Here is a 21,973-nt window from a genome sequence, read left to right on the forward strand (position 1 = left end):
TGAAAGAGTAGGGATAACAGCAGAGAGTTGGGGAGGAGGCCGTGAGTAGGGCAAGAACAGAGCCGGGCAGCGGCCTCGAAGCTGACAGGCTGTTGAGCAAAGGAGGAAAGATGTGAATGGGAGGGAGCGAATGCGCCATTCTTTTTAGTGTTGCTGAGCCCTGCAGTCTGTCTCCCTGGTGGAGTTCCTTTGCCCTGCAGGGTCACTGATGCTGCTCATCCACCCTTGGGTATCTGGTGCTTCCTTCTGGGTCTTCCTCCAGGACAGTGGGTTCTGTAGGTACTGGTCCAGGCCTGGGCAGCATTTCCGGCGACCCTCCCGTCCTTTCATCGCGCATGCTGCCTGGCCCTGTGCATGAGAGCCTGCCTTCGCTGACGAGTCTGTACTGTGGAAGTCGGCAGTTTTCTCTGGTTGCTTAGGAAGAAGGGCTGTGCTAGGAGCATGCTTCCTGACTCGTTTCTGTAGACTGGTAGTTAGTTATGTGGTTCATTTCAAATAGCATTCATTTTTATTAATGTTGGTTTGCTGTGATATGAGTGTGACCTTTTAAAGGATGTCTCTGCCTGTAGGATTGGACATTATAGAAATACTGTAAATCCTGAGATTTGTGGTTTTCATTTTACAGGGCGCCAATGCCTCGGCATTAGAGAAAGAGATTGGTCCAGAACAATTTCCGGTCAACGAGCATTATTTTGGATTAGTCAATGTAAGTATCAAAGATACCCAGCCTTAGAGGGTCATGTGAAGCTTGGGACACTGGATGAGTATCTTCATCATTCATTAAAGAAAAACCATTCCTTTGTGGCATTAAAACTCCATGCTGGGACATTGTATTTAGGGTTTTAAAATTTTCTGTTGTTGAAAAGAAGGTAAAGTTGCCTGAGGTCTTAAGACTCTCAGGATAGTTTCTAAATTGTTGGCTTCATTTTTCTAATTCTGGCAAAAATTTTCTCATAGTGAAAGTTTGACCCATAGCTAGACGAATGGTCGCTTGATCCTGTGAGAGCTGTAGCGTGCATATGCAGGCATCAGTACAGCCGCGAAAATTCCTTCCACATCCATCCCTAAAGCCCAGCAAAAACTTTGAAGTTTAGCCAAATGTGTTTTTTTTACACAACTGAAAAAACAAACATTATATTGTTTTCCTAGTTCTAATTCTGTTGTGGATATTTCAGTCTTGGTGGTGGGTAAGTACATAAAAATACATTTGATAGTGAAAGCGTAAAATCTAATGTGAAGCTCCCCAGCCTGCCTGGAATGACTGGAGTGTCCCTCTTCAGGTCTGGTTAATTTTGAGGTGTGACTTTTTTTAAAGGCTATCTAAGATCATGGGCTGGTGTAATTTCAAACAAGGTTTGTGCTTCTCTTGAAGCTACTTAGCAGTCAGGTCAGGATAAATAGGAGGGTAAGCTAAGAAGAGACTGTTGAATCAATCGGATGGATGGAAATACATCTTGTGATGTTCTTGTGAGGAGCTTTGGGACCCAAGGGTTACCTGGCCGTGAGTCGTGGCCTTTACTCTGATGTAAGGCAGTGCTCGCAGGAGACGTGGTCTTCCCTGTGATTTACACTTTCACACTCTCCTGTCACGTTAATTCTTCTGTCCAGCTTGTTTTTCAGCTCCCTCTGCTTCTCTCTTGTTAGTTTGCCACTTTTTAATTTTTATCATCACACTACTTACTCATAGGTGTCCCTTAAATATCAAGATTGGCTCAACTCTCTTGAGAAGTACCCCTACACTTGGGGTATACCACTGTCCTTTCCTAAAGCATGAATTTTTGCCTTTTAATGTATGTCATTAAGCCTGTATTAAAACGTCAGCTTTGCTTAGAAACAGCAGAACAAAGCAGTGTTGACCTTAGGGGTGGTGATGTGGAGAATGGCGTGGATAACTCTGAGGTCAGTAGTTTACATCATTTTTCCTGTCCCTGCGGCGTGTGTGTCAAGTAGGTAGCACTGTAGCCAGTGCTTACTGCATCCTTGGTACTGTTCTGGAAACTCTGGATGGGGTGGGGTGTAGCTGGATGTAGAGCAGTGTGCAGTGTGCCCAAGACTGGGTTCTGTGTTCCCTGACTGTAAGGGGCTGAGGGAGGGGAGAAGACACTGAGTTTTGTTTACAGGAGAGAGGGGCATGTGTGTTCTTTCCATCAGCCTGTAAGCAGCTGCATGTCCAGGCTTAATTGCTTTTCAAAGAGTATGTACTGGAGGAATTGCCGCCAGACCTGCCCTGTGGAGGTCCTTTTTGGGCTGTGGACAGTAGGGTCACCAGTGAGCACTTGCCTGTAGGAGCCAAGCACTCTGCTGTTTGCCAAACAATGAAATAGCCACAGTTTAATTAGCCTAGCATTGTCAGTGATCACCTTGTTAATCTGTTTGTAGTTACAGGTTTGTTTTTAAATCTATTTTAAAATTTCTACTAGCTAAATTCTTTGAAAACATTGTTTTGAGCTCAGATTGAGCGGTTGTGTAGGCGCATCTGTGGTGTTGACGGTGAGGAACTTGCAGGATAGCAGGCTTCTCTGAGTGTCTCCATGGTGAAGGGTCCGCTGAATAGAGCTGACTGAGTGCTGCTTCTCACTGCCTGTCAGGGCCTCCACATTGTATTCGGGCCATGCAGTTCTCATGCCACCCTTCCTGCACTCTGTTGGTGGGGCTCAGTGACTCCTTTGTGAGGTCCCGTGCAGCATTATCAGGAGAATTATCCATGCTGGGCTCGGAGGTTAAGAGCACTGGCTGCTCTTGCAGAGGAGCTGACTTTGGTTCCCAGCACCCACATGGTGGCTCACAACATCTTAACTCCAGTCCCAGGAGATCATACTTCTTCTTCTGGCCTTCCTGGGTACTACTGCATAGATATGATGCACAGATAGGTGAAGGCAAAGCACCCATACACATAAAAAATAAAATCCCAAAAAGTTCTTAAAAATTATGATTTCCTTCTAGACTTTTTTGGCAGGCTGTTTAAACTGAATTGTTTGGAACAAGGCCTGTCATGGAGAAGAGAGAATAAAATGGTTTCTTTCTCTTTGTGGGTTGTGGACTGAAGTAGGTGACGGTGTCCTGTCTGTTTTCTTGTGAACTGAGTTCATTCTTGTGCTGCCTGTCTCCACCTAGCAGCCACAGCCTTCTTGAAGGTTATACTTCAGAGATGCCAGACAGTTTCCGGTCAAAGAACTATGGCCCAGGGATCCTAGCTAGATCGGCAGGTTGTCCTGTCTGCCCACAGATGTGATGAGACAGGTGTGGTCAGCCACTGGATAGTACATGGAGAAAGGGAGTTAGCTCTCACGAGGGAGCACAGGGCAGTAGAGTCAGAGTGGGAGTGAGCAGCCGGTGTCTGCAAGATTCAGTAAGAACCTCTGGACCACTTGGGTGATTGAGAGGTTGGGGTCACTTAAACCAGGGCTGGCTCGTAGAAAGGTCATTTTGTTAGTGGCCAGGGAGATGGCTGAACAGGTAAGAATGCTAGCTTGCCATACATGCACAGGCCACACACACACAAACAATAATAGGAGTTTTAAAAAGTATTTCGGGGGCTAAAGAGTTTGGCTCCTGGCACCCCATGTCAGTTGGCTCTCAGCCACCTGTAACTTCAGTTCCAGGGGATCTGACTCCCTGTTCTAAGCCTTGGTGAGCATCAACGTACACATAATAGCTATCACACAGACACATAAAGAAAAATAAAACTTAAAAGTTTTTTGAGCCAGTAGTGGTGGCACACATCTTCAATCCCAGTACTCTGGAGGCAGAGGCAGATGTGAGTTTGAAACCTGCCTGGTCTACATAGTGAGTTCTAGGACAGCCTGGGCTGCATAGTGAGACCCTGTCTTGACCCCCCCAAAGAAAGAGGGGGGTATGAAGATTGACTCTTAACTGATTGTTGAGAATGAACCCTGACTCCGAGTTTTCCTTAATGGAATTGAGTAAGTAAAAGAAAACTCTCCAGTGGCAGGTTAGGGTTGGGGGTGTGCTGCTGCAGCCTGCTCAGAAGATGGGCAGGCTCTGTTGACACAAATGGGAGCCAGTGCTGGGCAGTTTTATGGCCCCTTGATACAAGGTAAAGCCATCTGAGAGGAGGGCACCTCAGTTAAGGAATTATTGTAAGATAGGTCTGTAGGACATTTTCTTAATAGGTGATTGGTGGGGAGAACCTAGCCCATTGTAGGTGGTAAACCCCTGGGCTGCTGGTCCTGGGTTCTATAAGAGAGCAGGCTGAGCAAGCAATGAGGAGCAAGCCAGTAAGCAGCACCCCTCCATGGCCTCTGCGTCAGCTCCTGCCTCTAGGTGACTGCCCTGTTTTGGGTTTCTGCTCCAACTTCAGTGATGGACTATGATGTGGAAACATAAGCCAAATAAACCCTTTTCTCCCAAGTTGTTTTTGGTCATAGTGTTGGTTTACAACAGTAGTAACCCTGACAGAGCCTGACGTCTTCTCTATACATGTACATATTACAGATGGCCGCTGCTTTCTCAGCCTGTGCTGTTTGCAGCTTGCAGGGTTGTTTTTTTTTTTTGTTTTTTTTTTTTAATTAAAATTTTTTTCAATATCAACCCCAGTTCCCCCTCCCTCTCCCTTCTCCCGCCTCCTCACCTCCCTCCCACTCTACCCCCATCCACTCCTCAGAGTGGGTAAGGCCTCCCATGGCAGTCAACAAAGTCTGGCATACCAAGTTGAAGGAGAGCCTAGCCACTCCCCATTGTATCAAGGCTGAGCAAGGTATCCCACCACAGGGAATGGGCTCCAAAAAGCCAGTTCATGCATCTGGGATAAGTCCTGGCCCTGCTGCCAGGGACCCCACAAACAGATCAGCAGCTTGTAGTTTTACAGTGAGTCCTCTGTCTTAACTCTTCTGATGTAATTGTGAGGTGATGTGTTTTGCTTTTCTCTTATTTCTGTGGAAATTGTTAAATTCCTCTGTTATATATTCTTTGATAAGGATGCCCAAATGCTGGGTGTTGTACAAATTGTGATGCTGTGTTTTTTCAGTTGACAGCACCAAAGTGTGCTGACTGTTAGATTTCTACAGTTGTGGTATAGATTCTCCTTTCCAGATGAAATGACACTGGGTAATTAGTAATGAGTCTTGGTGATGTGTGTTCTGCAGGTGCACTTTCTCCAGAGATAGGCAGACTGTTAAGTGAGCACAGGGTCAGTGAGCCACAGCCTGGACTTGAGTAGCCGTCCTGGGAAGCCTTCACTTCACAGCGGCTCTCTGAAGTCAGTGCTTGCTCCGCCTGCCTAACAGGCGTGAAGACAGGAGTCACATTCTCAAAGGCCTCGTATTTTTTCCTCGTATTTCTTCAGAAAAGATTGTAATTGTGCAGTGCATTTTAGTGGGTCTGCAGGTTTCCATTTGCTCAGTCTCTGGGAAGAAGAGCATGCAAACCGGTTTGCTGTGGCCAGGCTGTACGCTTTCTTCCTCCACACACATCTGTATTTGCTTTCAGTCTGACATTTCCCTCAGAGAAGGAGAGGGAGGTAGTTATCAGACCATGTCTTAACTCTGTAAGGTCCTGTATGTAGTCCGGTGCTCTTTGAAGGGAGAATATAGAAGTTGAGTGACATGCAGCAACACATTCCCATAACCAGCAAGAGGTGACCCATTGCTGAGGACTGACTGCGGCCTTCTCTGGTGGGCTCTCAGCCTTGGTGGTTGTTAGACCGTCCCTTCCACAACCACATTCCCAGGCAGCTTGGTTTTTAGTGGTTGTTCGCATTTTTGCTTGGTATGTAGCACCTGGGAGACCTTGATAGAAAAACCTGACTTTAGTATGCTTCTTGGAAGAGTTTTGGAGAACTTTTTCTGTTATTGTTGGTTGTGAGACAGGCTTTTTTTTTTTTTGGAGCTGAGGATTGAACCCAGGGCCTTGCCCTTGCTAGGTAAGCGCTCTACCACTGAGCTAAATCCCCAACCCATGAGACAGGCTTTTTCTGTGCAGCTTTGGTTGTCCTGGAACTTTCTCTGTAGACTAGGCTGGCCTTGAATTTACAGACATCCATCTCCTTCTGCCTCCAGAATGCTGGGATTAACAGTGTGTACTATCACATCCAGTTTGTGAATTATATATATATATATATATATATTTTGGTTTTTCGAGACAGGGTTTCTCTGTGTAGCTTTGCACCTTTCCTGGATCTCTCTCTGTAGACCAGGCTGGCCTCAAACTCACAGAGATCCGCCTGCCTCTGCCTCCCAAGTGCTGGGATTAAAGGTGTGCACCACCACCACCCGGTGTGAATTATATTTTAAAAGCGTGATGTATAAGATACCTAAGATACAGCCATTGTTAATAATCATGGGAATTTAGAACAAAAGCTTGTGTGGTCCTTGGCTTTCCCCGGGCTCTTTCTCCACAGCTGCACTCTGCGTTTAACGGCACCCTCTCTCCTCTTGTAGTTTGGAAATACCTGCTACTGCAACTCAGTTCTTCAAGCACTTTATTTCTGTCGTCCATTTCGGGAAAAAGTTCTAGCATACAAGAGCCAGCCCAGAAAAAAGGAGAGCCTCCTCACGTGCCTGGCAGACCTCTTCCACAGTATAGCCACCCAGAAGAAGAAGGTCGGCGTGATCCCGCCCAAGAAGTTCATCACACGACTGCGAAAAGAAAATGGTAATTCTTCTGTTTCCCATGTTCTGGTGGTGCTCATGTGTCCTCGGAAGATAAAGTACAGCATGCTGTAACTCGGGTATTTTTTAACATGCTCTCTTGGTGCCTCACACTTGTTAGCTATTTTATTAGTGACTTTTCTGTTGTTGTGATAGAATGCTGGGACAGAAGCAAGCTAGGGGAGAAAGGGCTTGTTAGGATTTACAGTTGTAGAGGGAGTGCAGTCTATGCTGTCAAGAAAGCCGGGGCAGGGGGGCTGCCTGAGGGAGAGATGTAATCCAGCCCTATGCAGAGAGAAAGAGCATGATGTGGGTGGGCCAGGTTGTAAAAGTTCATGTAACCTTCCGACAGCATCAGCACTGGGTGCCACGTATTCAAAACACATGGGCCTGTGGGGAAGCCGAGATGTGGGCTCCCGTCTTCAGGGGGTGTAGCTTAGTAGAGGCGCCAGCTCCAGTGAGGGGTGATCCTTGTTGGAACTGTGTTACTCAGGTCACATCCTGTGTGTCAGGGAGTGAAAAACGCTTCTCTTTTTTGCCCTCTTGCCTCACTTCTATCAAGAATGAATTTTTTTTCCTTGGGTACCAAGAGACATGGAGTAGTTAGTTTATGGCCAGCCTGGACAACATGAAACCCTACCCTTACCCCACAAACAGAGCAAAACAAAACACAAATTTTCCATGGACTGTGATTCTTTGGTTGCACATAGCTTTCCTGGGCTAATTCATTTATTTTTAAAGATTTATTTATTTATTATGTATAGTGTTCTGTCTACACATATCCCCACAGGCCAGAAGAGGGCACCAGATCTCATTACAGATGGTTGTGAGCCACCATGTGGTTGCTGGGAATTGAACTCAGGACCTTTGGAAGAGCAAGCAGTGCTCTTAACCTCTGAGCCATCTCTCTAGCCCCTCATTTATCTTTTAAAAACATCTTTGTTTTTGTTCTTTGGGGGGGGGGCACCACCAAGCTCCCAAATAAATTGCTTGCCTGGCCTTAGCTTGGCTTGTTTCTTGCCAGCTTTCCTTAACTTAAATTATCCCAGCTACTTTTTGCCTCAGGGCTTTTCCCATCTCTTACTCTGTAGCTGGCTGTGTAGCTAGGTGGCTGGCCCCTGGAGTCCTCCTCCTTCTCTGGCTACTTCTTTTCTCTTCCTGTCAGCTCCACTTATCCTTTCTCCTGCCTTGCTATTGGCCGTTCAGCTCTTTATTAGAGCATCAGGTGTTTTAGACAGGCACAGTAACACAGCTTCACAGAGTTAAACAAATGCAACATGAACAAAAGTAACACCTTAAAATAATATTCCACAACATATCTTAGGTAGAAAGGACATTGCTTTTTGGGGCAGGATTCTGTTTGTATAACCCACACTGTTTATTAAATAATAATGATTCTATCATTTCTTTCACTTTGGCCACAAATCAAAAATTACAGAAATTGAGGCCATTCAGGTTTAGAATTGGTAAATGTTAATTTATCCTCATTTCTAAAAGTAACTACCGAGAGGCCCCACCTTTTTCTTATTTGAGATACTGTTCATTTCATTTTATAAGACATTGCCATGAGATGTGCTGCAGTCTGACCAGGTTACAGAGTTCCTGGGGTGCAGAGCTGGTGTCTGTAAGCAAGCTCTGTCTTGTGATGTGCTGCCGCTCAGGAGCACAGTCAGAGTGAAGACCTGTGGGGTCCAGTCTTCCGTTCAGTGTGGCTATTTCACTCCATGTAGAAATAATTGAATTGTTGTTTAGTTTGACCAAATACCAAATTGATATTTGCAGAAGTGTGATTGAAGAAGTCTGTAAGATTTGTTGTTCACTGTCTAATGTGTGATTGGACCTTTAAGGTGGTCAATTACATTACCATTGAGTGAACTGAAATCAGCCCAGTAAGAGCTGTCCCTGCCATAAAGAGACTTTTCTGCTGAATAACATAGCTGGAACCTGTTCTTGAAGCTGAGAGGCATTCTGAAGATACGTTCATTTTCCTCACAGCTCCAGAACATTTGGGTCCTGCATGCAGACCACATTTTCCCTCTCACGAGAGCTGTTTACTTGCTTAGATTCCAGATGTGCATGGAGTTTTCTATTTTTAAGAAACTCAAGCCAGGCATCGGTGGTGCACACCTTTAATCCCAGCACTCAGGAGGCAGAGCCAGGTGGATCTTTGTGAGTTCAAGTCTAGCCTGGTCTATGGAGCGAATTCCAGGACAGCCAGAGCTACACAGAGAAATCCTGTCTCAAAAGACAAAACAAAAAAAGAAAGAAACTCAAACCAGCCTTTTGGAATGTGGATTAAGCTAATGGGATTTGAGTCCTTTTGTCTGTATTGATGGTGACTTTTGGAAGTGTATCTGAGGGGAAGCTTTTGTGTGTGGTGATGAACCATCCTTTCTTGATGACTATTTTAGAGATGCATACCATGCTTCTGTGTTTACACAGAGCCTATGTTATTTCCCATGTATGGAATAGTATGCTTTTAAAATTGATTGCTTGTGCTTTTAAATGCGTGGTGACTTATTTTTCTTAAATGTTAATTGACTTGTGCTGAACACAGGTCAAGCTCAGCGCGCGCGCGTGCGCGCGCACACACACACACACACACACACACACACACACACACACTTTTCCTTCTGCATTGCTGAGCCTTGGATCCAGAGCCTACGTTAGCCGTTCAGCTGTGGCCCAGGTTCTGAAGTTAGTGTTTCCAACATCCTATGCAATTATATACTTGAAGACTTTTTTTTATGTTTATTTGCCAAAACCTAAGACATTTTTATAGTGGTTTATTTTTAAATACTTGAAGATTTTCTAAAGGTTTTTGTATTTAGGCAGAGCAAATTGACTGAGCAACAGACCCACTAAATGCTTGTTTCAATGAGATGGATGCAGAATAAATATTTACTATAAATGCGGCTTCTTTTAAGTTTCTTTTCTTTTTTTCTCAACTTCAGAAATAAATTATTAGAAGAGAGTTCTTATTACTTGATACTGGTGGCATCTGTAAATATGTTTTGTAATACATTAATATTTACCTCAGGCTTTTGGATTCTCCTTGAGAATTGCATGTAGGAGGACACAGATCAAAGCAGGTTGACTGCATTATCCATTGCATGTTTTCCTTCTGAGGATTTATTTAAATCTTTGGAAAACATGTTACTCATATCAGTCCTGCTGGAACCCACCTTTGGGCTGCTCTCATTCTGTGTTAGAAGCGTCCTGGAGTTTTAGTACATAGTCATCCAGATTATCTTCCACCTGCTGCTCTACATTGCTAATTGTCTTGGTTTTGGGGGAAGGAACAGACTTTGACTTCTATTCATTAGTAAGTCTGTTTCTTTACATCTTAGCTCCTGATACTTAGTCAAGCATAAGGGCTCCCCGAATGTAATGTGACTGCTCCAGCTCCACTGACCCACTGTCTGATGACAAGTTGGACACTGGGTAATTGTTGGCATTGGTTATTGCATACTGATTTCCTGTTGTTCACGAGCTCTTTGGAGGCCCTGGGAATCTAGAAATTAGCCCTCAGGGCTCAGACCACCCACAGGGAGGACAGGTGCCCATGACTGACTGCAGTATGGCTCTGCTATGAGGAGGAAGGAAGCAGAGACGGCACAGAAGCCCGAGTGACCTTGTCGTCCAGGGGTAGGTGTTGGAAAGACCCCTGTCAAGGGCTGTTAGAGACCTGGCGTGTTGACACCTCAGGTAAATGGGATAGAAGCACAGGAAACAAAAGGACAGGTGCATGGGAAGATGGCCAGAAAGTTCACTTGGCAACAGTGTGGTACCGTGGAGACCACTGGATACAGGACAGGGCCCAGAGCTTGGGAAGCTGTCAGAGACTATGATTTTCACTAGGAAGGAATGCCTATGGGTGGGCATGGGCTGCCGTGGGCATGGGCTGCCGTGGGCAGCAGCATTTGCCGCGGGGTGAGGGTTTCGGTGGCGGGGAGCTGTCAGAGGCTGCTGAAGTCCTGGAGGAAGATGAGCTCATCTGGCTGATGCTACTTTTAGGCTCTAAAGGAAATGCAGCACAGGTCAGTAGTGATGGGACTGTGTTAGCTAGTGCTTACTGTCTGTCAGCTGAACAATTCGTGGGCATTAAGATGGGCTTGAGGCCTTATCAGTAGCTTCTGGTTCTGGCTCCACAGACCTTAGCAATATATGCCACATATAACATTTGTATATGGGTGTGTGTTTGAGTAATATATTTCGCATTGCTATGAGCTGTACCTCATTTTCACATATCATAGCTGATTGAACACCTATCTTTTGTTCATTATGAACATCATTCATTCAAAAAATGTTAAGCACATCCAGGATGCTGCAGCCGGGTGTGCTAGCAGCAGCTGAGGCTGAGCTAAGGGTCTTGGTTCTTAGGAAATCTGCATGTGAAGAGCACCTTGGAATGACGATATGTGTGCCTATGAAAACATAAAGGAGCAAGATAGCAGCTGTGTGCAGATAACGTCTGTTAGAAGGAGTAAATTTCTCCTGTTTACTTTGTCCAGTCCTACTTTACTCTTAGACCAGCACAAAGTGTTTTATGAAACACTAGCTGTTTCAGTATTAGGAAGAAAACGTAGCCATTGTAAGCAGTATTATCCTTTTGAGGTACTGTTACAGCTGTTTGGGGACTTTAGTAGATCTTTTATGTATGCATAAGAAAACCAGGGTTTCAAAATGAAACATAGTGTAACCCTGCGACCCTCCCCTGCCGCTCACAAATATCAATTTGTGTAATCCTGCAGATACCTTTAAAGCTATAAGTAGTCTTCTTTCAGGCATTGCAAGATTCTGGCATACTGAGCATAACATTTACTGAAAACACGTGGCAGCAAAAGTTTAAAGACACTCTGCTGTGTGTCATTCTTAAAGATTCAGATATTCAACGGTATTTCAGTGGATCTGAAGTGTGTGTCATTCTTAAAGATGCAAAATACTTGTGGTGTTCGGTAGCTCTGAAGTCATTGTTATATGGATTACCCCCTTTCTCCTCCACAAAAAGATTTTAGATAAAACTCATTTGCATTTGTTTCGATAAACACAGCAGTTATTTTGAAAGACCATGCATATGTGAGAGTGGTTTTTAAGGGGGGAAATTACAGTGTTATAGCTGTGGCATTGATTCAGCATTGTGCTGCCCACTGCAGTGAGTTAATCATCCCTAGCTTGTAACTAGGTTCCCAGCTATTCTTAGAAAACCTCCCCAACTCCCTTCCCTGCTCTCAGCCCCGCTTTGTTACTCCTCTCCCCGGCATCTCGGAAGCCTAGACTGGCCTTGAACTCTGTAGCTCAGGTTGGCATCAAACTCACTGTGCTTCAGCCTTTTGAGTGCCAAGGTCACAGGTATACAGACACTCACAGGCGGTTTTTGATTTCTTAAATCCTTTTATCAGTTTTCTGCTTCTTAAACTAGTGAGTAAGTGAAAAGTTTTTTGTTTTTTTTATTTATTTATTTATTTATTTTTAAAGAAAACCAGTTTTACCCACAGAAGTGACCTATAGACACTGAGATATTAATTAAAGCTTCTGTGGCTGTTGGGGTGCTCCATGAACTAGGCCATCACTGGGTTGGGAGAAGTTGGCATATAGTGTCAGTAAAGGCGTCATGGGTCTTTGGATGCCTAGATCTTGATGCTTTTCCTTTTGAGTAGTAAGTTAGAGATGGTAGCTGCAAGCTGGAAAGCGTCGAAGGCAGATGAGGCGCAGCTGCCAGAAGCAGCAGGGAGGGTGGACAGTGCAGGGAGCCCCCGCTGTAGGAAAGAGTGCATCAATAGAGGACAGGGAGCCCCGAGAGGCTGAAGCTGGCAGTGCTTTCAGGGACAGAGGATTGGCCTGCACTGAGGGGAGAGGTGATTGACTCATCATCCCAGCTTCCCTTGAGAGCTTGCCAGGTTGGACCTGTCCTGAACGCTGGTGTGACTCGGTGGCATGGCTGTGCTCCTGGGAGGGTTTGTAGAGGGCACAGCAGCTGCACTCGCTGCTGGGGCAGGCTGCAGTGCCCTTGCTAGACAGGAGTGAGAAGTGGACCACAGGGCTTTGGGTCTGCTGTCCTTGATGGGCAGATCCCAGCTTGTATACAGCTGAAGGTCAAGTTGGTATGAAGTCCATCTGGGCTCAGGCATGTGGCAGCCTGGGGACTCTTGGGGTTTGGGCTCTTAAACAGGAGGCCAGGCATGGTGGCGCACGCCTTTAATCCCAGCACTAGGGAGGCAGAGGCAGGCGGATCTCTGTGAGTTTGAGGCCAGCCTGGTCTACAGCGTGAGTTCCAGAAGAGCTAGGGCTACGCAGAGACCTTGTCTAGAAAAAACAAGACAAAACAAACAAAAACTTACAGTGGGAGGTTTCCAGGGGTCTGGGGTCCAGTGGGAGGAAGTGAGGAGTGCCCCCAGTTGTCACTGTGTTGATTTGAGAGTGACATTTTCAGAACAGGTGTGAGTGTGCGGAAGCAGTTCAGGAATGATCCAGACAGGCTCCACCTGAATTTCGCCTGGGAATTCTTAGGTCTGCAAATCAAATGTGTGTGTTCTCAGTGTAAAATTGAGGGAGGCTTTGTGGGCCAAGTAAGGGTCGCCGACTTAAACTACTGAGTCATGGTCACAGGAATGTTAGGAGCCAGGAGTAGTGGCTCACACCTGGAATCACAGCATTTGTGAGGCTCTTCCAGCCAGCCTGAGTTACAGAATGAGAGCATATCTAAAGGGGAATTAGAAGGGCTTAGCAAGTAACCAGGGGTGAAGGGTGTGCAGCATGCAGGCATGAGGAACAGGGAGGGGCCCTTTTGCACAAAAAGTTGCATTTTATTGTTCAGTATATAATCAATATACCATCTAGTCTAAGAGGATCTACAGAAAAACTGTAAGGTCCTCAGAAACAACTGGATCTTAGCAGAGCTTTCTGTGTGCATTTAATCATGACCAAGTAGAAAGCTCAGGTGGGGTTTGATGGCGCCTAAATGGGATCCATTACACACTGAGCTTCCTTACTGAGTGTCTGGGAAATGTAGCCATGCTTGTTCATGAGGACCTGTTTCCCCATGACCACAGCAGAGCTGTGCCATGATTTAAATAAGCCACACATTTAGGACATTTCTAGACTTCTGCTGTTATAAATGAGTGGCTGTGCCTGGGCTTGCTCCATTGTGTGGTGTGGATTCATGTGGGTGTTTCTAGAGCTAGACTGCATTCTCTTCTGACCACCACACTGCTCTTCAGAACCCACTGTGCCATTCCACAACCCCAGCAGCCAGTGCTAGAGAATGCCAACTAAGTCATGTTTTATTTTGCCAAAGTGATGAGCAGCATCCTGATTTCCGCCGCTTTACTTTCTGTCTCCCAGTGACTTGTTAAGAATTGTTTGGGGTTCTGGATTTTCAGTCTGCACCACCTCTTATCTCCTTTGCTTGTTTTCTTCTACCTTTGCAAGTGAGACTTAGGAGTTGCTTTTGTTTTTGTTCTGGGACACTCAGGATATTGATATGTAGATGTGCACTCCTCCTTTGCTGTCCCTTGTTCATGCTGTCTGTAGTTAGTGTTCCCTAACATCATCATTGACAGTAACCAGGCTAGCCAGTGCAGTAACCCTTGTTCTCAGGCTCATGAGATGGGTGCCTTAGCACCCTGGAGTTAAGTGAGGACTGTGGCTCAGAGGTGAAGGACAGTGACTTCAGTGGTCATTTGGTGCTGTCAGATAGTCTCACTCCAACAGCTACACTTGCCACTGATGCTTTGTAAAGGCCATGGCTTTGGGAATGATCCCTAATGCATGACTGTCTTCGTCTGTAGCTCTTTAAAAACATCACTTAGGTTGTTTCTGTCTTAGACATTTCCTACATTATTTTCCAAATATGTATTGTTGTTTCCGTGTGTGTGTGTGTGCGCTTGTGTATGTGTGTTGAGGGTCTCACAGACAAGTGCTCCATCATTGAGCTATATTTCCGGCCTTGTATTTGCTTTAAAAGAAAGAGTCGTGGCCTTTCTTAGTACATATTGAGGATGTAAAAATAAAGTTCCCCAGTACAGTTCTTTTCAGGTAGTAGGCCTGCTTTGTGTAGTGCCTTGGGGATGTATTTGGTATGATTTTTATTTTTATTTTTTTGGCTCTGTTTTTCCTGACAGGAAGACTTTACTTTCTCTAGTCCTTGTACAATATGCAAAGCAAGGCCTGAGCCTGTTGACTGCACAGAACTCCTGTGCACTCAGAGGAGCCAAGGAGCAGGAGCCCAGCCCAGCCCAGCCCTGAGTGTTGGCTCTGCCAGTGTTGCTGTCATATCTGCTTGTGGGTGCAGGGGACGTTCACGGAGCTCCAGCATCCCTCAGAGTGGAATTGAGTGAGCATGTGGCCCTAGTGGGTAATTCTTGATGCTACATCCAAACCTGATTGCATTCAGTCACTTCCCTGCAGGAGTTTTGAAAAGCCTCAACCCTGTCCTACAGAATCAGACTCATTTGTAGCTAAAAGTTTTCCTGTGTCCTGCCCAGTCTGAAGCCTCTCAGACCCAAGGAAACACACAGGGGCTTATATTTTAATTAAAACTGCTCAGCCATTAGCTCAGACTTACTACTGACTAGCTCTTACACTTAAACTCAGCCCATTTTTGTTAATCTATATGTCACCACGTTTTCCATGGCTTTACCTGTGTGCCATTACATGCTGCTCCCTGGATGGCGGGCTGGTGTTTCCTGACTCAGCCTTCCTCTTGCCAGAATTCTGGGAATCAGAATTTGTGGTCTGGTAATTTCCTTTAATAAACTGGGCTCTTAGCGTCGGCTCAGCCTTGTTAGTAAGTGGTGTGTGCTTCTGCTGACAAGTTTGCTTTTGGTGGAGTATTTGTGGAAGAACAGAGGTGGTGACGACCAGCTGCTTCTTGTCTGCCGTCTTGGGGGTCTGTCAGTGCTGCTTTGTGAAGGCCTTCATTCATCTTTGTTTTCCTCTAATAAGTCGTAAGTTTTAGATGTGGAAGTTGTCTCTTTTCTTGTATAAATAATTAATGTGTACTTCTGGTTCTGATAAAATATCAGATACACTCACTTTCCTGTTTTTATTTTTAGAGCTGTTTGACAACTACATGCAACAAGATGCCCATGAGTTCTTAAATTATCTACTCAACACAATTGCTGATATTCTACAAGAAGAAAGGAAACAGGAAAAGCAGAATGGCCGCGTACGGAGCAGTGACGTGGACACTGAGGAGAACAGCGGCACACCAGAGCCGACGTGGGTCCACGAGATTTTTCAGGGAACATTAACTAATGAGACCAGGTGTCTTACTTGTGAAACTGTAAGTCCATCCGAGCACTTAGTGTGGAGAAGAGTGTGCTATGTTCATTGAAGTTTTCCTGGGAGAACAAGGGTGTGGGAGATGAACTTGGACCTCTCAAACGAGGCATGAGTGTGACGGGCACTTGTCAGTCAGAAGGCATCTGTCTGTGCTTAGGTAGCTGTGTCTGATGGTAGTACAAGGGTGCTCACTGCAGTTTAGTATCTTGGTTTTGTTTTAAAGATGCTTTAGAATCATGTCATTGGAACTTTCCATAAGGAAAGATTATAGGGGCGTAAGGGTCATGAACACAGTCATGAGTCTTAACCACAGGAGCCCGTTCTGAGCCAAGCATGGTTAGATGATTTCATCACTGGACCTTCCGGGGTATACTTACATAAGCCTTACACAGACTAGACACTGTCAGTCCTTCTGTGTGAGTCTGGAGAGCATCAGAAGACAGGCTGACACAGGAGTGTGAGGTGTGCCACACTAGCAGTCTTCTCTGGGGAATGCTTGCTGACGAGCAATAAAGGAATGTAAAATGGGATCAGTAAGCTGGCAGGGTGAAATCTGCATTCTCTCCAGGGTGTAAATGTACACTGGGGGGGAGCAATGCATCATACACATTTAAGAACCAGTTCTGCTGAAGAGAAGGTGAGTGGAGGGAGTCGATGATTGTCAAGGTGGAAGTCTGGCTGTCAGAGTAGAGACAAGGATGGCTTCCCGGGTCCTGTTGTGTGCAGGGGTCTAGTAGAGGGTGGTGGGGAGCCGGCTACCACAGGCGCTGGCCGGGCCAGGCTGCAGCTTTACCTCTCTTCTCTGAAGGACCCTCAGTCACATTCCTTGCCTTTTTCCATTTTTCCCTCAAATGTGCGTGTTCCCCGAGTTTCATGTATGTTGGCCATCATTCTGCATCAGGAACATTGTGTTCCCTGTTGATTATCACATGTCCCAGTGAGTCCCATCTAGACATATCTCCTCACATGAGGATCTAGTCCAGTATAACAGAAGTGAAATTCTGCCTCACTAGGTGACAACCAGAGTGTGATACAGTGTACTTCACACACCACCGCTCTGGGAAGCTGTGAAGTCTTATCTTCCAGGCCTCAGCCAGTGAGATGCTCAGGGACCTTTGATGTCTTTCCATACAGCAGATGTAACAGGTGGACATTGGTTCAGTACTTTTTAGGTACTCCAGACCAAGTAGTTGTCTTTTGAGCATAAGGAGGAAGAATTGCTTAGTCTGTTGGTAGATACATGTAACCTGGTGGTGGAAACCATGGTTCCTGGCAATTGAAACAGCTCCTATATTTACAGATAAGCAGCAAAGATGAAGATTTTTTAGACCTTTCTGTTGACGTGGAACAAAATACATCAATTACTCACTGCTTAAGGTTTGTGTAGAATTATTTCTTTTGCAATGTAATATTTACTTTTGGCATAGAATATTAAGTGAATTTTTTTCAAGTATACCTAACATAAGTTCATTTTCCGCTTTTCACAGAGGTTTTAGTAACACAGAAACTCTGTGCAGTGAGTATAAATACTACTGTGAAGAGTGCCGAAGTAAACAGGAAGCACACAAACGGTAATCAGTGCCTTCTAAGTTGGGAACTAGTTAGACGTGTGTGTGTGTGTGTGTGTGTGTGTGTGTGTGTGTGTGTGTGCGCGCGTGTGTGTGTGAGAGTGTGTGTGTGTGTGTGAGTGTGTATGTGTGTGTGTGCGCGCGCGCGTGTGTGTGTGAGTGTGTGTGTAAATGTGTGTGTGAGTGTGAGTGTGTGTAAATGTGTGTGTGAGAGTGTGTGTGTGTGTGTGAGTGTGTATGTGTGTGTTACAGTCTCATTCTGTAGTCCTGGCTGCCTTAGAACTCCCAGTGTAGCCCAGGCTGGCCTCAAACTCAGGTCCGCCTGCCTCTGCCTCCTGAGTGCTGGGATTAAAAGTGTGCACCACCGTACCTGGCTCTGGGTTTTGTTCTTTTTTAAACGCATGGGTCTGGGGATCCAAACCCTGGTTCTTACACTTGCATGGCAAGCATTCTCATCTGCTGAGCCATCTCTCCAGTCCCGTTTTTTCCTAATGTTAGTGTTAGCAATTAAGGCCCAGTGAGAAGTCCCAGATGAGCAGTGCCCTGTCCAGAACCATATATTATATCTGTGATTCATGTCTCTAATTTTTTGGCTTAGATGTCTTGGAAAGGAATCTTGCAGATATGTGTCTTGTTAAGTGTCACACAATTATATTGTGTCCCAGGTGTTTGAGTGTCCTCGTGCTTGGTGATTTTCTAGGACTCGGTACTTGATATGTAGTCATGCTCACAGCTAAGAGCAAAGAGCAAAGCCAGGCAGGCTTCCAAAGAGGTCCTGTTCCAGTGAGGAGACACAGGACACTGCACTTCCCTATCTAATGAGATCATGGGAAGCTCTTTGCGGGCTCCATGCCCAGATTCCTATTATACACTTGTCATGTAGGCATTCTCTGCTCTCTTGCTCCACATCCCAGGCTTCCAGAAGGGATTCAGGTGTTCAGAATAAACCACACTGGTCAAGCAGTTGGGACCCAAGGGGATAACTACATGGGTGGGATTTGAGGTGCTCCTTAGACCCAAGTTTCCAGATGCTGCTCACTGGAGCCAGGCTTCCTGGGGGTGGGCTGGCCAGGCTGGGTCTCTGCACACGACACTGCTGGTGCCCCTGCCACCGGACTCTTGGTTAAAATGTTTCCTAGCCTTCTCCATGTAAGCTACACTCCCCCTGCTGTAATTTTTACATACTTGGTGTAGAGACATGTAAAGACTGCAGACACTTCATTCTTCACTAAACTGCCTTTGAAATACTTGAGTGCACTCCGGTGTTCTGATTTGAGTGGGTCCATTACCATTCTGTTTTCATGTTCCGGTTTTCTGCAGCTCAGTCGATGCTGTGGGGGTCCCTGGTGGCTCCTCTGCCCCATTGCTTCTTACATGCTGAGTTCAGTTGAACTTCTTCCACTTAACTTGAAACTAGCCGTTTCTGTGAAGGGCTGTGGTCCTATCCAGGGGAAGTGACCTTCGAAAGCTAGGACTGAGGATGTGGGCTCCGCTGTTTAGATGTCACTGTTCCTGAGCAGAGGATGTGTGGAATGCAGAATCTGCTGGTGGCTCCCATTGCAGCTGACGTGTGGGCTCCATTGCTGTGTCTCCTTTTTAATCTGTGCAATTCCCTCTCTGATATTGAAGATCGGCTCCTGACATCCTGATTTGTGGTTGGCAGCCCTCCAGTGGCCAGTCTGTCTCCCATCCTGAACCCTCCATCCCCTGCTGGTGCCTCCGTCTGCAGCACCTTCTTCCTCCTCCTCCTCCCTCACTTATGCAGACTGCTCTATTTTGACCTCATATAGTAGTCCAACCAGATTGCTCATAAAAAGAAGAAAAATAAGCCAAGATTGGGGCATGGGGCAGTACTAGGGGTCAAAGCCAATGTGTAATGATCAAAGAGAATCAGTGTGAGCTTTGCTTTATTGAGTGAGGGTTGTGAGGCAGCGTGGGAGAAATGGCATCGAAGAAGAAGACAAATCCTGTATTAGAATGTTTCCCAGTTCAAGGCCAAACTCTTTAGTCCCAGATTATTTCACCCCCTTCTAGAATAGGTCATTGTCACACCTGCTGGTTTTTACTGTGACAAACACTGAATCAGTCTTTAATACTGTTGTGGGGGTTTCCTTGGGGACATAACCACTCGGTATCCAGCCGAGGTCCTGAAGATAGACCAGGGAGATTCCCCCATCTAGCTTGGTGTAGCACTGAGTTTGCTGGGGTGACTCCATGGGGCGTGGCTGATGACTTACAGAAACTGAGTTCCTAAGTCCCTGGTCCCCCTGCTCAGCGCACAGGCAGTCAGCCCCCAGGAAGAGTCTTCTCTTTGTCCATGTAATTACAGTTCTCCAGTGGAAGGAACTGATAGGATTAAGGTCTGCTGCTTGCTGGAACCCATATCTGATACTTGTCAGTGAGGCCAGGAACCTGAGACCAGGTCTGGGGCTCTAGGGGAAAACCTGCTCTTACCACTCTGCTAAATGGGCATAGATCATTATCACTAAGCTCAAACATATCTTTACCAAGCAGAGTAGGAATCAAAACAACACATTTTTGCCAATGAGAAATAGGTTTGTTTATTTCTATAGTGTAAAACTCCTGGAAAGCATTTTCTGTACCCTGCTGCTTCCCTGAACAGTGTGTCAAGAAGCCTGGAAAAGTGGTGGTAGGTGAGCCAAAGATCCATAGCCCAGTGCATTCACTGTCTGAAGTATTGGCTGTGCTGTGTGTTGTCCACTTTGTTGTGGGAGAGCTGAGTCCTGTCACCGTTGTTGTCATCTGTGGGGGATGCCGGATGAGGCAGAGCACTTGGCCGAGGTGTCTCCGATGTCATATGACCTGTTTTGTCCTCAAATAAGGAAATCTCTCCCATTTGCCTTTTGTTTAACATCAGTTCCGTAGTATAAAAGAAATATAAAGGAGGGGCTGGAGAGATGGCTCAGAGGTTAAGAGCACTGACTGCTCTCCCAGAGGTCCTGAGTTCAATTCTCGGCACCCACATGGTAGCTCACAACCATCTGTAATGAGATCTGGTACCTTCTTCTGGCCTGCAGACATTCATGCTGTATACATAATAAGTAAATAAATAATTCTTAAAATATATATATATATATATATATATATATATGAAATAAGTAAGTAAATCATTAGCAAAAAATCATGAAGTGAGAAATGTGCATTGAAATGATGTGTAACAGAAGCATATTTATTAAGAATGTATTGTATTCAGGGCCAAAAACCTAATTCCTTTTGCACCAACTTAATAATTCTTTTAGCTCACAGTGAATGCTTTCTGAAATTCTGTCTTCATCTGTATTTCTTAGGATGAAAGTTAAGAAACTACCTATGATTCTGGCTCTACACCTGAAAAGATTTAAGTATATGGACCAGCTTCATCGATACACAAAGCTTTCTTACCGGGTAGTTTTTCCTTTAGAACTTCGTCTGTTTAACACTTCAGGAGATGCAACCAACCCTGACAGAATGTACGACCTTGTCGCTGTGGTGGTTCACTGCGGAAGGTAATGGTGACTAGGGCGCACCAATAGTAGGACAGAGCATGTTGGGAGTGTTCACTGGGCAGGACTGGGAAAGAGACTTGAGTTGTTTTTTTTTTTTTTTTTTTAATGTCTGTGAGTGTTTTCCTGCATCTATGTGCCATGTGTATGCCTGATGCCTTCAGAGGCCTGAAGTTACAGATGGTTGTGAGCCAACTTGTGGTGGCTGGGAATTGAACCCCGGGCCCCTGGAAGAGCAGCTAGTGCTCTTAACCATTGAGCTATCTCTCCAGCCCCTCCCTGACTTTTGTAGACAGTCTTTTTACTGTGCAACCTAGGGTAGCCTGAAATCTCAGTCCTCCTGCCTCAGCCTCCCGAGTGTGCTCCCACACCTGGCTGGACACTAACATTCTTCATCTTTTTCAAGATGTGATTGTTTTAAAACTGGTTTTTGAGGTAGGTAGGTTTTTATCTCTCTTCTTTAACCCCTTTATGTATTTTAATGTATGCCTTCATTTTTATTCCTGTTTATCTAGTACGTCTAAGGACCCGATGTCACAGCCTCTAGAACCTGGTTTCCTTTGCCTGTTTGGTTTTGTGTGGAAATGATGCCTGAATAGATTTTGCAAAATAAACTGTCCCTGAGTGTAGTTAGGTGTGTTTCCTGTCAGTGGATGTGAGAAGCATTTAATGTGGCTTTGGGAATTACCTTCAGAAGTTTTGATTTTACCTTCATGTACATTTATCATTTCTAACCAGCCAGATTCACGTTCAGGCTCACGCCAACCCTCCTTTCCAACACTATGTGGGTGTGTAGACTTGGATCCCTTTCTTGCAGGGGGGGTTGTACTTTGAGAACTGAACCCAGAGTCTTACACATGCCAAGTAAATGCTGTGCCACTGAACTACATACCCAGATCTTTAAGACTGCACATCATTCCTCCAGAGATGTGAATTAATCCCCAGCACCCATCTCAGGAGGTTCACAACTGCCTCTCACCAGCTCCAGGGGATCTGAGGTACTCTTCCG

At 45.5% G+C, this 21,973-nt stretch overlaps 1 protein-coding gene across 1 annotated transcript in view; it reads left to right on the plus strand.

Moving 5' to 3' along the window:
• Usp12 (ubiquitin specific peptidase 12) overlaps positions 1–21,973 on the plus strand; it is a 48,472-nt gene that overhangs the window by 24,560 nt on the left and 1,939 nt on the right. The window contains exons 2-7 of the mRNA XM_036172648.1: positions 626–706; positions 6,399–6,612; positions 15,665–15,894; positions 17,194–17,270; positions 17,381–17,464; positions 20,770–20,967. Of these exons, the coding sequence (XP_036028541.1) occupies positions 626–706; positions 6,399–6,612; positions 15,665–15,894; positions 17,194–17,270; positions 17,381–17,464; positions 20,770–20,967 (884 nt within the window). The remainder of the gene's footprint in view (positions 1–625; positions 707–6,398; positions 6,613–15,664; positions 15,895–17,193; positions 17,271–17,380; positions 17,465–20,769; positions 20,968–21,973) is intronic.

The sequence above is a fragment of the Onychomys torridus genome, chromosome 22 (genome assembly GCF_903995425.1).
Source record: "Onychomys torridus chromosome 22, mOncTor1.1, whole genome shotgun sequence".
Taxonomy (NCBI): Eukaryota; Metazoa; Chordata; class Mammalia; order Rodentia; family Cricetidae; genus Onychomys; species Onychomys torridus.